This window comes from Phodopus roborovskii, unplaced genomic scaffold, assembly GCF_943737965.1.
Source record: "Phodopus roborovskii unplaced genomic scaffold, PHOROB, whole genome shotgun sequence".
NCBI lineage: Eukaryota > Metazoa > Chordata > Mammalia > Rodentia > Cricetidae > Phodopus > Phodopus roborovskii.
Window position 1 is genome coordinate 43832501 of NW_026126418.1, and position 18009 is coordinate 43850509.

The 18009-nt window shown below is 39.3% G+C and overlaps 1 protein-coding gene across 2 annotated transcripts in view; it reads left to right on the forward strand.

Annotated features, from left to right (window-relative positions):
- LOC127222489 (lymphocyte antigen 75) overlaps positions 1-18009 on the forward strand; it is a 129672-nt gene that overhangs the window by 72108 nt on the left and 39555 nt on the right. The window contains exons 29-35 of one of the 2 annotated variants that reach the window (XM_051184603.1): positions 41-235; positions 3532-3758; positions 5199-5367; positions 8357-8506; positions 11201-11323; positions 12970-13137; positions 15416-15881. In XM_051184603.1, the coding sequence (XP_051040560.1) occupies positions 41-235; positions 3532-3758; positions 5199-5367; positions 8357-8506; positions 11201-11323; positions 12970-13137; positions 15416-15594 (1211 nt within the window). In that variant the 3' untranslated portion in view covers positions 15595-15881. Of the gene's footprint in view, positions 1-40; positions 236-3531; positions 3759-5198; positions 5368-8356; positions 8507-11200; positions 11324-12969; positions 13138-15415; positions 15882-18009 lie in introns of those variants that run through there. The other variant, XM_051184604.1, reaches the window with a different exon arrangement.

The following is an 18009-nucleotide window of genomic DNA, read 5'->3' on the forward strand; positions in this document are numbered from 1 at the left end:
TTTGACTTAATCTCCAAGTGTAGAATTGCTTCTTTCCTAGACAATTCTTTGATGTGGTTTGATAAGACTGCATTGTCATACACACACTGGAGATCGGGAAGACCAACAGTGAAAAATCGCAAATTTTTGGCTGGCCTAAGTACAGATGGCTTCTGGGATATTCAGTCCTTCAATGTTATCGACGAAACACTTCGATTTTATCAGCACAGCATTTTCGCTTGTAAAATCGAAATGGGTAAGAAAGAGTCTTAGTCACTTCTCTGTTTGTTACGAGTATGTTTTCCAGGCAGCCTGATCCCCCAGCCACGCCAGCCCCAAATAACACACAGAGACGCTGTATTAGATATGAAGCTGTTGGCCAGTTGCTAGTTTCTTGTTGGCTAGCTCTGTCTTAAATATTAACCCATTTCTATAAAGCTAAGTATTTCCACATGGTCTCTCATCTTACCAGAGGGAGGGCCCAGCGTTCTGCTCTCTCAGTCCTACATTTTTAATCTCTTCCTACCTCCTCCAGAATTCTCCTTCTTTCCTAGCCCCACCTATCTTGCCTTCCTATTGGCCAACAGGACTTTATTCATTAACCAATAAGAGAAACATATTTACAGAATAACACCTCCCATCGTCTATTTCTGTGATAAAAAGCCTGATAAAAGCAGTTTAAGGGAGGAGGGTTTGTCTTGGCTCACGGTTCTAGGGGGATGTGGTCCATCATCTGGGGGGAGACATGGCAAGAGGCAGGGAAGACAGGTGGGCAGGAGCAGGAGGCCAGCTGGTCATCTTGACACACACTCATGAAACTGAGAATAAACAGGAAGTAGAGTAGGGTCATCAAGCCTCAAGGCCCACCCCAGTGACCCACTTCTCCCAGTGAGGCTCTGCCTCCTGAAGGCTCCACAGCATTCCCAAATAGTGTCATCAGCCGGGGACATTTCATGTTCAAACCACAACAGTAAGCATGAGTAGGTGTGGTCTCACTCAGGGGAAACAGGGCGTAAGACCATTCATTTGTTCCACTAGTGAGACTCACATAACTTATGCCTGGAGAGCTCCCTCCACATTTAGTCCTACTACATATTGGACCAAAGATGACAAAAGAGATCAAAGCCCTGGCCCTTGGAGTCCTGATCTCAAGTTCCAGAAGGGAAACATTGCTGGTAAGACAGAATTAACTATTTATCCTTTGCAGGCAAGTCTAGATGATTTGGTAAACAAAGAGCTCAATGAGAATTAGGAGGTGGCAGTTGATTGAGACTTGAAAGTGGAATAGAACTTTTATTAAAAAAAAAAAAAAAGAAGAAGAAGAAGAAGAAGAAGAAGAAGAAAAAGAATGTTTGAATAGTTTGGCATCCCAGGCAAATTGCATGTCTTACAATCCTGTCTAATCCTTAAATAAGCCTATTTTTAAGTGTAAATTATGTAGAAATTATTATCAACTTAAAACCTGAGTAGTAGCAGCCGCACACTGCTAAGGTGCTAAGGTGTCTGCTGATGTGAGACCCATGGCAGCGATGCCCTCGTGGACCCCCTTTGTTCCAGGTGCTGCAGTTATGTGCTAGAGACCTGTCACATCAGTGTTCTCGTAGTGATGGTCAACATCTAAAGTGTTAGACACCAGCCTCATGTTCTGCTGTCTAAGATCCTCCCAGCCCTCACCTTTCCTCCCACTTTTCTCTTTGAGCATCTTTCTCTCAGCCAGTAACTTCATCGTTTTCTGTACATCTGATCACATATTGGTAGCTTTGTTTTCTTCTTGACAAAATGCTTTCCACTCTTTAATATACATTTTAATAGATCATTCATTTTAGACTAGATTTAGATTTGCAGAGAAGTTGCAGTTAGAACCCAGAGGTCTCACTACCCCAACAACCCATCTCCCTGTGTTAACATGTTTCATGAGTGTGATACATTTACAACTAATAAACCAACATTGGTTGCTTCATAAGAACTAACTAAAGTGTTATTCATATCCCCTAGTTTTTACTTAGTGTACTTTTTCTGTTCATCCATCTATCCAGGATACTGTGCTAGTCTCAGCCATGGCTCTCCTTAGCTGTGAGGACATCTCTTTTGACAGTTTTGAGGCTATCTGCTCATATATTGTCCAGATTGTCAGTTTTGTTTAAGCTGTAATTTCAAGTTTGGGAGAAGATGTCGTTTTTACCATAGCCTGTGGACAACATATACTGTCAACATCAGTGCTGATTTAGCATTGATCTCTTTGGTCAAGATTGTGTTGCTAATTTCTCAATTGTAAACTTATCCTTTGTCCCCTGTCCATGCTGTACTCTCTCTAAAGATGTCACTGTGCTCAGTGCATACTTACAGGAGGAGGGAGTTATCCCCCATCTTGGGATGTGGGGTGGGGTATCTATGTGATTATTTGGAATTATGTATAAGATACTTGTTTGCATTTTAAATTTTATTCAGTCATTTATACTCTCACTATAAGTTTCTTGCTTGTTCAACTACTGTTTTTCTGTTTGTTTGTTTTTGTTTTTTTCAAAACAGAATTTCTCTGTATTGCTTTGGACCTCGCTCTGTATTCCAGTCAGAATCCGCCTCCCTTTGGCTCCTGAGTGCTGGGATTAAAGGCATGCACCACCAATGCCTGGCTCAATTATTGTTTTTATTTTTAGAACTGTGTGTGTATGTGCGTGTGCATATAGCTAGTGGAAGACTACTTTGTGAGGTTTGTTTTTTCCTTCTACCCTTATGTGGGTCCCAAGGATTGAACTCAGGTGATCAAATGGCAGCGCAAATTCTTTTACATGTTGAACCATCTCACCAACCCGATTCTTTCTTTTTAGCCTTTGCTTAACCCTCTATAACTACTTCAGACTCTTAGTTATTACTTTTATACTTTGAAGCCAAGTGTTGTAGTTTGTGTCTCTAATCTCAGCACTTAGGGAGAGGCAAGAGGATATCAAGGCTAGCCTCAGCTATATAGTGAGTTTATGACCAGCCTGAGGTATCTGAGAACCTTTCTTGAAAACAAAACAAACAAACAAAAACCTGGTACTTGGGGGTTTTTATTCAGCATATCACACTAATCCCTGATCTGCTCAGACTAACTCATTCCAGCTTGACCATGAGGAGCTCTTTCCTTGGAGTCCAGTGCCCCTGTGGGAATTCCATCATCACTGTTTTGGTATTGATTTGCTTATTTTCGGCACATCCTTACTCTCCGAATATCTTCTTTCTTTTTAATTTCCCCTATACTACAGACCTGAATTCTTTTTTTTATTTTTTTTTATTTTTTTATTTTTTTTTTTTTTGGTCAATCTTTCCGACTCCCCCAATGCAAGTAACTCTCTCCTTTATAGTCGGTCTCACTTGTCCAAGTGGTTAACCCTTTTGCCATCATGTCATGACAACTGTGTGTGTACGTGTGTGTACATATATATGTATGTATATATTTAAGAGCCTGTGCTGTGGAAATAGGAAAAACAAGGTTTACATTTGACCGCGTAAGTTATTTTGTTCAAAACATGTATTTGAAACTTACGAGCACTTTTATTTCCAATGTTGTAGTTGACTACAAGGAAGAGCACAATAACACACTGCCTGAGTTCATTCCATATGAGGATGGCATCTATAATGTTATTCAGAAGAGGGTGACATGGTACCAAGCGTTGAACATGTGCTCTCAGAGTGGGGGACATTTAGCAAGTGTTCACAACCCAAATGAGCAGCTCTTTCTGGAAGACATCGTGAACCGTGATGGGTTCCCCCTCTGGGTTGGGCTCTCGAGTCATGATGTAAGTCTCACTTTGTCTTCAGAGATTTTTTTTTTAAAGCTATAGCTTTGAAAAATTGGAGATTTTTGGCATAAGATATTAATTCAAAATATAATAGTGGGTTAATTCCTGATTATTTCTCATCGTTTACAGCATGGAATAAATAAAATTATAGAGTGTTAGTGTCCAGGCCATCCCAAGGGTTCAGTGGGTTAATAACTCAGCAGATTGCTAAAATCTTTTGATCTGGAGTTATTTTTGTTGTGGGTGTAGTGATCAAGCTCCTACATTCTACCTCTGAGCTCTATCCTTGCTCCCTGAAGCTTGTTTTGGAAGGACAAGTTGGAAAGCTTATATGAAGTGAATAGCATAGCCTCAGAAAATCTTTTAGTATTAATGACACATCTGTCATTTATGTAGTAGCTGATAGTTAATGTGTTATCTAACCTCTGCAATCCTATTTCCTTACCGGTAATATCAGCTAATAATATTCTTTCATATTTTAACACAAAATACATATAATAGACAACCAAAATTCTTAATATTGTCAGGACCTCTTGGATTTGAGAGGGAGAACACAAGAGGAGTTGGAGAAGGCATAGGCAGGGGTGGAAATAATGTAAATATAGTACTCAATATTGAAATTCTCAAAACAATTAAAACTAAAAAAGATTAATATGTTGATAGCATATCTTTGGTATCATCATTTGAATCATATAGCTATATGTATGTACTTCTAATAATGTCTGGCATTCAAAAGTTGCCATTCATTGAGAGTCGTGGGCCTCATTAAATAATCTTTTGAAAAGAATATAGAAAAATAAAAGGAAGAAAGGAAGGAAGAAGGAATGGAGGGTGCAGTAAGATTATGAATTCAAGCAAAAGTTGAAAATAGTCCCTTGTGTCTAACTCTTTGAAGGGAGGTTGCCTCTTCTAGTCCCTGCTGTGTGATGGCCTCTGTAATGTTGCTAGACACAAACCACAAAACTTTGAAGTTCAGAAAATGGCTTTCAAGACCAGGTTACAGCTCAGTGGTAGAATACTTGCCTAGCAGGTATGAGCCCTAGGTTCAATTCCCAGCACCACAAATAATGAAAAGAACAACATGAAAAAAAATATTTCAGAACAACATGACAATTGGAGTCTAAATCTTGAATTTTGGTAAAAAAGTAAATGGAAGCCATTTGAATGTATTTCATGAACCCAGTTTTTAAGTAAGTAAATCCAGAGACAGAATATGGTGACTCCATTTCTAAATTTAAAGTCCTGCATACATTCCGTCAGAGCAAATGCTCCAAATTACTGTATCAAAAGCAAATCTCTGGTGTCATAGATAGGCCTAAACTTAGGATATTTATAAGCAAATAATCATCACTCACTTCTTATAGTGTATGCATTCTTCTTATATTCTTTCTGAAGTCACACATCTGAGCTCAGAGCATTCATACTGTTCTTAAACAGGGCAGTGAATCGAGTTTCGAATGGTCTGATGGCAGTGCGTTTGACTACATCCCATGGAAGAGCCAAGGGTCTCTTGGAAACTGTATCATCCTAGATCCAAAAGGAACTTGGAAACGTGAAAAATGCCTATCTGTTAAGGATGGTGCCATTTGTTACAAGCCTACAAAATGTAAGGTTTGATTTTGAATAACTGTATTTACTATAATCTGATATAAATGTACACACATCACTATTTAATGAACATTTTTATTTAGATTTTTAAATAAGGCTCACCTACAAATTCTATTGAAAAAAAAAAACACTTTCTGATATTTTGTGAATTGATATATAACTTATGTATCTGTCATGGAATTTGTTCCCAAGGAGATTTATCATTCTATCACTATTTACATTTTACTTTAGAATCTGAGGATGCTTGCTTCACATAGAAATGGTTCTCAAGGCTGTGGTGTTCCCTTAATGACATCACCAAAACCAGCTTCTCAGGCACAGGGGGAAAAGAAATGCAAAAACAAACAAACAAATAAAACTGTTGGGATACATGACACAATATAGCACACAGAAAAAAATCCAAGAAATCAAGAGTGGGCAGTGACTGTTCAGAATGCAAAGGTAATATTACCATATGATTCAGCTAGTCCACTGCCAGGGTTAGACAAAAAAAAAAAAAAAAAAAAAAAAAAAAAAAACTAAATATAGACACTCAAACTATACAACCACATTCATTACACATAATTCATACCAGCCAAAGGCAGAGTGGACCCAAGCATCTTCCAATAAATGAATGGATAAGGAGAGTGTAGTATGTGTGTAAAAATGTGTATAGATGTGTATATGTAAAAAACATACAGGAGTACTATTTTAAAAGGAAGGAAATGCTAACATATACTACAACATGACTAAATCTTGAAGAAGATATGCTAAGCAAAATAAGCTGGTGATAAAAGGAAAAATTCTGTATAATTCTCCTTATATGAGGTACCTAGGATTCTCAAGTTCACAGTAACAGGACATCGAATGCTGGTCTATCAGGATCTTGAGAGGGTGAGATCTAGACAGTTAGTGGGTCCAGAGTTCCGGTTTCACGAGATAAAAAGTTCTGTAGTTGGGTAGTAGTGCTTGCTGTGGGTGAATGAGGTGCACACTGAAACATGGTCAGCATGATGGTGTGTGTGCTGTGTGTGTGTAATCCTAGCACCCGGGAGGGAAAACATGAACTCAGAGCCAGTCAGGGCTACAAAGTGTGTTCTAGGGTGACTGTAAGCTACAGAAGCAGGGCTAGGTGGTGGTGGCACATGCCTTTAATCCCAGCTTTTGGGAGGCAGAGACTGGTAGATCTCTTTGAGTTCAAGGCTAGCCTGGCCTACAGAGTGAGTTCCAGGACAGCCTCCAAACTTTTTCTGTCTTGAAAAAACAAAACAAAACCAACAAACAAACAAACAAAAAAACAAGGTTAAGGCCATATAGTATATATTATGTATATTTTTCTAGTAGGATGAAATGGGTTCATAGGCTGTACCTTGTAGCTAACTCTAGATTGTTTAGCATACAGAAAGCCCGGGTTCTATCCCAGCACCTCGGAAACTGGGTCTGATGATGCATGCCTAGAATTCAAACACTTGGGATCTGGACTTGGTAGGATGAGATAATGTTTCCAAATCACTCCCCACCCCCGCAGGAATCCAATAGGGCTAGAATGTAAATCCATGTTAAAATGCTTGCCTAACACTTGAGAGACCCATATTGGATTCCCAGTGCCAAACAACAACAAAAATACTATAACCAACTTACCACAATGCAAGCCCTTAAAAAAAATAAAATAAAATTCAGGAATCTGAAACGCAGCTTCATAAAAATCAGAAAGGAAAGAAATACCTGCACCACAAGGCAGCCCAGCTGCGGACAGTTCTAGAAACCCACGAGGTTGTCATATGAGATGTTAGGAGGTCACATGTTCTATGGTACTGCGGTGGCTGGTGAGTGAACTCATGTTCACATCTATTGAAACAACACACAGCTACGCCCACAATCACAGGGCTGTATCCCCTTGGCTCATCAGCTACTTTCACAAAGTTGCAAAGGCAAGAACTTGCAGGTAGCAGCTCCTTCCACCAGTGGCTCCAATGAGGAATTTAATGATTGAGTTCACTGGGTCAGCAGCAGTTAGGAAACTCATCCACTGCTCCAGCTATTGAACCGACTGGGGGAGGAGGGGGCGGTGTGTTCAAATCGGCAGCATTAGGAATGCTAAGCCAAATAACTGAAATTTGAAAGGTTTGATCCTGCCTTCTAACAGAAGACAGAAGCAGCCGAAACTAGTCAGCCCAAGGTTCTTGGTGAAGGAAATGTCAGGAGTCATTTTTCTTGGAATCATAGAAGCCACAAATAAGAAAAATCCCCCCCCCCCACACCTGTGACCTGCAGAACCCATGGAAAGAGTTTTGAGGCAGTGTAGAGTGCACGATGAAGCTGAAGTCTGGGCTGAGGACACTGCCTGGGACAAGGCCAGAAACTTGACTCAGATGAGCCATACTTAGCCTCTTTCCAGTTTTGTGCTCTTGAAAAGGAATTAATCACAAGCCCTAAGGGACCCAACCTTCCTCCATAGGCTTCTAGCATCACTCAGAGCAGCTAAAACATAAACAAAACAGGTTACATAGAAACCAGGAGAACTTTTAAGACCTTAAAAAGATAACAGCTTTTGGTTTGAGAGAGACTGACAAATTGCCTTTTTTTTTTTTTTTTTTAAACTTGTGGGTGCATTTTTAAAGTCTGTCTTTATCTCTCTAGATAATCATTGGCCCACGTTTTCACAATAAAGGGGAAGCCAAGGGAATGACATTTAATTATTGGTTCAGATTGCTAACAGGTCTACCAAAGCCTGTGTTTTCTTCCTTCCCCTGTCTGTGTGTCTTTTTGTTCTAAGATGGTTGAACTCTATCCTCCACGGCAAGTGCTTATCTTGTCTACCATGGAGGTGTGGAAATGGCATTCCAAACAGCTAACCGGAGGGTATCTGTAGATTCCAACCGTGGCTTTCACTGGTGTATGTATCGAGGCTGCTTATCCACAAGCATAGGTTTCATGTGAATGAGATGTGAGGGCTGTATTGACTCTCCTCGTGCCCTATGACAGCTGTGTCTAATTATTTTCCACAGCTAAAGAGCTGTCCTCTCATGCGCACTCATCAAAATGTCCAATGGCAAAAAGGAATGGCTCCCAGTGGGTCCAGTATGGGGATCACTGTTACTCAGCTGAGCAGGCATTGCACACCTTCTCAGAGGCCAAACAACTGTGTCAGGAACTTGGTAAGTTAAAATTCACTTGTTTTCTTTTGACTAATTTAACTCTTCACAAGTTTTTTTTCTTAAGGAAATAATGGGGGTGGGGGAAATTACCATGTCTTAGATGGTGTTTTAAATGCTTTTTATTTTGTAGTAGCATTATTACTTTATTGTCCAGTAGTAGGGAAATCGTTGATTATTTTATGCATAAGAGCTCAATGGAATATTGCAATAGTCATTGTAAATGATTGATATAGATTGAAAATATGGCTCACATGGTAGAGCTATGCTTGTCTAGCGTGCACACACTAACCCCTTGGATATGAGTCCCCAGGAGCACATATACTGAGCTGGTAGCACATGCCTACAGTCCAACACTAGTAGGCCTGAGAATCAGAAATTAAAGACCATCTTCAGCAACATAATTCTATCATGTAACATGGGTTACATGATACCAGGTGGTTCACATACCCATAGGGAAAGGTTTAAAAATAAATAAAGACAGACGTTGAAAATCAGCCGGGGTGCCCCTGAGCTTCCTTTTCTGGTAGTGGGTGTAATGTGGTAAGGTGTTGGGCAAGGAACAATTTGCTGGCATGTATATCTGGGTCCAGGTGAAAGGTGGTGGTCATGTGACCAAATTTATGCTGACAGTCCATTTCCAAAGCCCTGATGGCTTGTTACCACAAGTATGTGGATGAGGCCTCCAAGGAGAGCAAAGATACCCTCATTCAGTATGATCAGAGAACCCTGCTTGTAGTTGATCAGCCTACTGATAAGCCCATCTTAAGGATCAGGGTTTACCTTCGTAATAAACGTCCTAGGATTTTAATATTAAGAAATAAATGAAAAGCCAGGTGGTGGAAGCACACATCTTGGATGCCAGCACTTGGAAGGCAGAAGTATGCCGGTTTCTGTGAGTAGGAGGCCACCCTGGTCTATAGAGAGAGTCCCAGGATAGCCAAGACTACACAGAGAAATCCTGTCTCAAAAACAAACAAACAGACAAGTAAATATCAAAATGAGAATAAATATATTGAAAGTGAAAATAGAAAGAAGTATAAATGTTAAGTGACCTATCTATTAATATAAAGTAGCAGTGATGATAAACGAAACAGTTTTGAATATTTCTCAAGGTGCTTAGAAAGGGGGGTTAAAAAACAAAATATAATTGACTTTGTGGTCCATTACTGAATTTTAATATTAAGCTGATACTGAAGAGGGTAATCAAATCAACTGAGCATGAGTTGTCCATAGGTCCTGAATAGGATTGCCCCACATCCTAAGAACCTAAATAAGGGACTTTAGTCTTCAGATTTAGCCATTTCAGAAAAAAAGCAGCCATGATTGACTGCCTCCCAAGAGGGACTCAATCAACTGCCTTCAATCCAAACGTGAAATGATCTCTAAGACAGCCACCTATAGTATTCAAAACTCAGAACTATTTCATTGGGTAGCTATGAAGCCAGACTGTGGAGACAGCTGGTTACAAAGCATTAGTTACTGCTTGACTACCTAACAGGAACTTCATTAGGGGACCTTTGTGTCCTCTACATGTCCACAGGTGATGAGAACTATAATAAGTAAGGCATTTACATATGTGTATATGCCTCTTCCTCCTGAGGGGGGAAATACAAACATTTGCTGTACTTGTAGCACGTGGGCACTTAAGACATTTCAGATTTTGGGGCAGACAGGCTGGGTTCATTTCCTGACTCTCAGACAACTAACTGATCTCGCAGAAGTGGCAGAACTGTTTCTCTTCTCATCTAACCAATGAGAATGCAAACTTGGGAGTCTGGGACATTTGGGGGCATCGTAGGAATAGTGTGAGTGTGCATATATAGCACAGTGGTCTGAACGTGGTGAACTCAGAGCTGTTCTTTCAAAGGTTTCCATCTCCTCTCTAAGTTCTCTAGCTGGCTGGCTCTTGTCTCTCAGTTTCCTTCTTCATAAAAGGTGGTAGATAGTGCCTTTGGTATTATCTCCAAGGGTGCATAATGTTAAACACATTCAATACAGGGGCAAAGGCTTTCTTTCCTTTTAGGGTGGATTTTCTAGCCTACTTATTACCTATTTCTATTCTACCTGACATAACCTACAACACTATTTTCTGTATTTTCTGTATGCATTTAGGAAACATAACTAAGTTTAAAGAATATTCACTGGTTTGATCCCTTATCATTTTTAGGAACGTATGATAGTTATGACCAACCACATTTCTGTGTTCCATACGGCGGAAGGAGGGTGGGTGCTCCCTCAGATCACAAGCCAGGCTTCTTTGAATTCTATTTTGAGCAGAAGGAAGTTTAAATCTAAGTTACACAAAAATACTTTTTTGAGGCGAGACCTAGAAATATATAGGTGGCATATACTTGTATAATCACAACCCCCAATTATTACAGCCAGCTGCTCAAACACAAAGGTCTTGCTGATATGGTACTTCCAGAACCAAAAAACATTGCCAGATACATGTTTTTAAAGGTATGAAATTTCCCTATGCAAATTTTCCACTTAAAAATATTTCTTATTTCTTTGGAACTGTTATTTGTGGAAGCACTTTTAATTTTTGGCCAAGTATCAAAAGTTTTAAAGGTATTCTCTGAGTGATGCTTGAATTTCTGTATGGTCTTGTTCACAATAGATATTGTTTTTTCCAAATGGGCTTTACATGCTTAACATGGCATTAATTAGGTACAATTTGTTTCCTTTCAACAGATCATTCCGCAACTGTTGTCACCATAGCAGATGAAAATGAGAATAAATTTGTGAGCAGGTTGATGAGAGAGAATTATAACATAACTATGAGAGTTTGGCTTGGATTATCTCAACATTCACTTGGTAAGTGACGTGTGTGTGTGTGTGTGTGTGTGTGTGTGTGTGTGTGTGTGTGTATAGTATGCAGAGTTCTAAAGTTGTATATATTGGCCCACACCTATTCTCTAACACTCTGAACAGTTTTAGCATAGTTCAGAATTAAGTCTTACCAGTGCTGTAATTTCCCAATAAGCTCAGTTAAATCTTAAGAGAATGTATGGAAAATGTTTTCAGTAAAGAACGGATACACGGTTTGAAAGATGAAGCTGGAATTGATAAAAAAAAATGAATTAAGTGTATAAATTTGGTAATCTGTCTCATACTTTATGTAAAAGTGAATATTAAATAATTAAAATACACATCAACTCTAAAATATCAAGTCATTTTCAAAAATGAATGGATTCAATATTAGCTGTCTAAATGAATTATAAACAGTGTTTACACACTTAATAATACTGCTAGAACGCAAAAAAATGGGGTGGGGGTGATTCTGAACACTTGTAGTCCCTCTTACCCCAGCAACAGAGTTTTAATGACACATTTTCTTAAATAATGGAGATTTCAGATCCCTGCATGTATATTTATTGCAAGCAAGCATTCTGTACCTTTATCAAACCATGCCTATGGGTGTCTAACACTCGATAAAGATGAAAATGAAAACGGGGCTAGAGAAATGGCTTAGTGGCTAAGAGCAATTGCTGCACTTCCAGAAGACCCTAGTTTTTTCCCAGTGCCCACACCACTTGGCTCACAACTGTCTGTAACTCCAGCTCCTGGGGATCTGCATCCACAGACACTTGTACTCACAACTACAGAAACACAACACATACACATAATTTAAAATAATAAGAATGTGTCATTTTAAAAATGAAAACATTTTATTTCTCATTGTCCACGACAGCAGTTACTAGCTACATTGAGCACTAAGGCCTTTGTTTATTTTTAACAAATTTCATTCTGCATGTCCATGTTCATTTGTGCACGCGTATGGGTGCACGTGTATGTAAAGACTAGAGGTTACTGTTGGGTAGCTTCCTGAATGGCCACCTTGTTTATTGTATGCTCATGTTCATGTGTGCATGCACACATGTATGCATGTGTATGTAGGTCAGAGGTCAACATCAGATACCTTTCTCAGTTGCTTGCTACCTTACTATTTGAGATAGAATTTTTCACTGAGCCTAGTGTTCATTCATTCAACTAGAGTGGCTAGTGAGTGAAGCCCAATGTGTACCTCACCACCACCAGTGCTGGTTTTATAGGCATGTGCCATGGTGATCAGTTTCTTTACATGAGTCCTAAGGGATCAGACTCATGTCCTTGTGCTTCTATGACAAGGACTTTACTGAATGACTTATAGTCTTATTTTTAAATATTAGTATCATGTAAAATGACACCATGGGGCTGAAGATATGGCTCACCGTTTAAGAGCACTGGCTGCTTTTCCAGAGGTCCTGAGTTCAATTCCCAGCAACCACATGGTGGCTTATAAGCATCTGTAATAGGATCTGATGCCCTCCTTTGGCATGCAGGCAAACATTTAGAGCACTCAAACATAAAAAAATAATTAACTAAACAACACCATGCTAAGACAATGAATTATTTGAACCTCATGCTTTTTTTAAGCATTAGTAGCAATAATTATAATTACATGTATTATCTTTCTTTAGATCAGTCTTGGAATTGGTTAGATGGATTAGATGTGACATTTGTCAAGTGGGAAAATAAAAGTAAGAATGGTGATGGGAAATGTAGCATTTTAGTGGCTTCAAATGAAACCTGGAAAAAAGTTGAGTGTTCACGTGGTTACGCAAGAGTTGTCTGCAAAGTTCCTCTGAGTAAGTATGCAATCTTTCCTTAAGGGGGTATTGAATAGAGCAGAGTAAGAAATAAATATAGGGGTATTCTGTGGCTCTGTGGGAAAGCCCTTACTTAGTGAGCACGAAGCCCTGGGTTCATGCATTGGTTGCTGCCAATAAATAAATAAATAAATAAATAAATAAATAAATAAAGCACATCTATGTGCTTGGGTGTATTCCACATAATTTTAAGTGTTTATAAAGCATATCCCAAATCCTGTTAAATCACAGAGATTTTATATGGTATATAAATATATAATACAACTAGAATTCCAAAATAAAGCTATTGAACAGCCCAAATTCTTTATATGTCTCTCCTAACTAAAAATGGGAGCTGCCATAGAACTGGGGAGGAAATTTCTTTGAGAATGTACTTACAATGTATTATATTCTGTATTCTCCCTCTGTAAAAGCTTAAAGGCTTTTGTATTAGTGGCTAGTGTATTAGTTGCTGCGGATTTCCTGTTGCTGCCTACATAGCAGCTTATGGAAGAAGGCTTACTTTTGTCTTGAGTAGGATAGACCCTCGAATGTTGGGGAAGGCATAGCATGGCAGTAGAAGCAGGCAGTGTGGCTGATCACATTGCCATTCACACACAGGAATCAGGGGCAAGCAGGAAGTGGGAAGAGGCTGTAAACTCTCAAAGCCTTCCCCCTATACTTCCTCCAGCAAGGTGCCACCTACTAACGGTGACATAACTTCTCCAAACAGGGCACGAACTAGGATCAAATCCCTGAATTCATGAGCCTTTGGGGATATTTCTCATTCAAACCACCACATCTACTTTGCAGCCTTTCTCTTCGGCCCATAAAACTTTCATAATGAATCTTATTTTATTGTTTTGTTTTCGCTTCCCCCCCCCCAAGACAGGGTCTCACTATGTAGCCCTGTCTATCTTGAAATCTCACTATATAGACCAGACCCTCCTCAAACTCAAAGATATCCACCTGCCTCTGCCTCCCAAGGGCTGGGAATAAAGGCATGTGCCACTACACCTAGCCATAAAGAATTTTAAGACCATCTAAAACTAGGTCTAACTACTTAAAGTGCTCATGGTAGTTGTATGAAACTGCAAGTTGAAGTTTAGTTTTGTCATAAATTGATACATAAAACTATTATTGAGCTCTGCTTATGGAGAAAAGTCTCTAAACCTTTTATATGAATATTTTAAAACAGCTAGCATAGGCCTTCCATTTTGGCATTACAAATATTAAAGATAAAAACCCCAGTTGCAGAGGAGGTGTATGTGTATGCATGCGTTGGTGCATGCCACCTGTCCACCTGTTTTGCATGTTTTGCCTGCACCTCAACGAGGCATATCGGTTACACGTTGTCAGACTATCCAATTCAGTGAGGAAGATGGATTAGTGACAAACAAGTTGAGGTTTTTTTTTTTTTTCTTAAAGAGAGAGAAATAACAAGTAGTTATAAACTCCACGGGCTGACAACCAGGTGGGTGGTTATTACGTATGATCTCGAAAGGTGTCTCTGGAGGAGGTGTTAAAGCTGAGCTCAGGAATATCAGCCCAGCAAGCTCAGAAGACAGGCCCAGCAGAGAGGAACCAGGTGGAGGGAATCCAACAGCAGGAGGAGTGCCTAAGCTCAAGGAAGAGCTGCTAGGCAGATGAGACCCTTAGCAGAGTCATAAACAACAGGCAGGGAGCCCTGGCTCTTTTCCCACTGAAGTGGAAAGTAAGTAGAGCTTTTGCGGTGAGAGGGCACAGCACTAGTGTGATAAAAATTACAGTTCTGGTCTTGGCCATTCTGAGTTTGGGATATGGAAATCCATAGGGGAATGTCCAGTCTGCAGCTGAACACATGAGAGAGACGGACAGTGTAGGGATGACATTTGAAATCCTGAACAAGTGGGAAGGATGGAACTTGGTGGGGTGTGCTTGCCTTAGCATGTGCAAAGCCCTGAGGTCCAACTCTGTTAGGGGGAGAATGGAGAGTGCAATAATACATGTTAAGCTGTTCTCCTAAGGAAGGTAGTGAGTAAAAGGAGCATTAAATTCTTTGGGAGAAAAGTCTTTCAGCAATGAAAAAAAATTTGATGTAAAGAAAACGACTTAAATAAAAAGGTAGGAAGGAAGGAGTTTGGTGTATAATGATGGATTTGGGATTCTGTCAAAGCTATGAAACAATGTATAATCTGTACAGGGTTTAGTAATATCTTATCCACAGTTTACTGAATAGAATCAGAAACAATGGCAACTGTTGCATTCCTCTTCCAATGTCACACTGTCTGGATTCCAGGCCCGGATTACAGAGGCATAGCCATCCTGTTTGCCCTGCTCAGCATCTTAGCCCTCATCAGTGGACTCATTTGGTTCCTTGTACAAAGAAACCATTTCCGCTGGACAGGCTTGTCCTCTGTTCGGTATGAACATGGAGCCAACGAAGACGAGGTGATGCTCCCTCCTTTCCATGACTAACTTCTTCCAAGAGTTTGTTCACCATCACCAACTTTCTAGAAGAAAGATGAGCCAGTGTTTACTTTGTTTCAAAGTAGAAGTCTTAGGGACTCTTCTGGTTGGTGGGTTGCTCTTCTGAGGCATGCACACTTAACCAGCTAACCGCCATACTAATTACTCCAGTTGTCAGAGTGGAGAGGACTTAAAACCAAAATGGAAGTTCAGATTGTTTACAGGGGCATACATTTAACTAATGTGAGTTTTCTCTGTAAGAAAGCAGTTGCTAAATAAATATGTGCATATTTTAACAGCTTCATAGAAAATTAAAACTGTCAATACTACTAGGCTCCACATCAACCCTTTGGTTTACATGAGCATCGGGCCAAAAGCAAAGTTAGTACCTCAGGCACAAATTCAACTACAATTCAGATCAATGATGTTTCAAAATAGACTTTTATGGCACTGGGAGAAAAAAACAAACCTAATAAGGCATACTTTTTAACACAGAAAATGGAACCTCTTGGAAGATGTTTCTTATATTATTTCAAAGATATTTATACCAATATTAATTAGTAGCATTTTCTGTTTATAATTACTTGTATTCAGTGGGTTTTGTTGTTGTTGAGTTTTTGTTTTTGAAAAAACAGAGTTTAATGATTCCTGAAGTGTGGGAATGGTACTGTAAAATTGACTAGGCATGCTGTATCAGCTTGTCTTGTGTTTGATGATTTTCTTTTTTACAAGGACTCAATTACAGATGAGATTTAAACTTTTACAGTTTATGTATTTCACACAGCACATCATCTCTTGATGAATGTTATTTCATTGCCTTTTTAGCAGAGCAAAACATAAAAATGGTCTTTGAATGGTGGTGTTTGCTAACTTTGTATTTGTAAAATGACAGCTTCTAAGGCAGTGAAACTTGAAACTTTGTTATTAACGTAGAAATATTTAAAATCTAAATGACTAGGGGAACAAGGGGATGTAATTCAGAATATATTCTTACAAGCCATGTCCACTAAATAGGATGACATTTTTATTCAGTGTTTAATTCATATTTATACTTTAGAATATTTTTGTATGAGATCCAGATTTATTTTGTTTGAGGTGTTTATACTATCATAAAGTTGTAAATAATTTTCTAAGACTGTTTTAATATGGTCTACAAATGTCCTAAATATTTTTATTGAGGCATCTTTCAAATAATCATTCAGTTTCTTCAAAGACCTAAACCAATGCAATGTGACACAGCTGTGTATAAGGCTGATGCCGTGGTAAAGTTGTCTTGCCTTTTAAAAGTAGAAAGGTTGATTAGTGCATGCCAAAGCATCTCTGAATTGATTGTATACCATATCTAATATGATTAGAAAATATCCAGCTATTACAAGGTGAGGTGTTAAAGATTTTGCAAGCACTATTTAGAGAATTAAATTCCAATATCTCTAAATGATTTTAGTCTCCTTGCCTCAGTGTTTCTTTTTTGTGTGTAGTATGGTGTGTGTGTGTGTGTGTGTGTGTGTAGCATATGCACATAAGTGTATGGGTTCATGCTTCCATGTGCACTTATACAGAGAGACCAAAGGGCATCAAGGGTTTTCCTCTGTTGCTGTCTGTCTGTCTGCTTTTCTTGTAAACTGAAAGCTTGATATTTTGTCTAGATGACTTAGCCAGAAAGCTCTAAGGATCCACTGGTCTCTGCCCAGAAATGTTGGAGTTTCAGACATGCAACACCATGTATATTTGTTTATATGGTTGCTGGTGATTCGAACTCTGGACTTGAGCCTTGTACACCAAGTACTCTTATTGAGCCTTCTCTCAAGCCCTCAATGTGTCTATTAGCATCTCTCAGCAGGGCTCCCACCTGTGTCATATTAATTTCTCATTCTTTGTGCTCCTCTTCGAGGATCCTTCATACTTGTTCCCTCCTAGTTCAATGCATAGTTCCAGTGATCCATTAGATGATATACTTGAAAGCTCTTCTCCACAAGTCCAGAACTGCCCCCTAGTGGTTACTTTCCCCATTTCCCAGTCCCAGATGTCTTAAGACAATCCCTTCCAGCTTTTCCTGGCTAACTCAGTCACTACATAAGGTCAGGTCAAACTTGTCTCTCCACGTCAAACACCTAAAAAGGCAAGTCAGTGACCCCAATAAATAAGAATAGGGAACAAACACAGAAGGGATACCAACATTCACTCCCTTCTTCCTCCCTTCCCCTTCCTCAGACATCTGCAAATTCTTTCTAGTAAAGGGCTGCAGTATTGTTTTGTTTTTGAGACGAGGTTTCTCTGTGTAGCCCTGGCTATCCTAGAACTGTTTGTAGACCATACTGGCCTCTAACTCAGATCCGCATGCCTCTTCCTCCCAAATGCTGGGATTAAATGCACTAGACACCGCACCCAGCTAAAGGGGAAAAAAAATTGTTTTGGCTATATTCT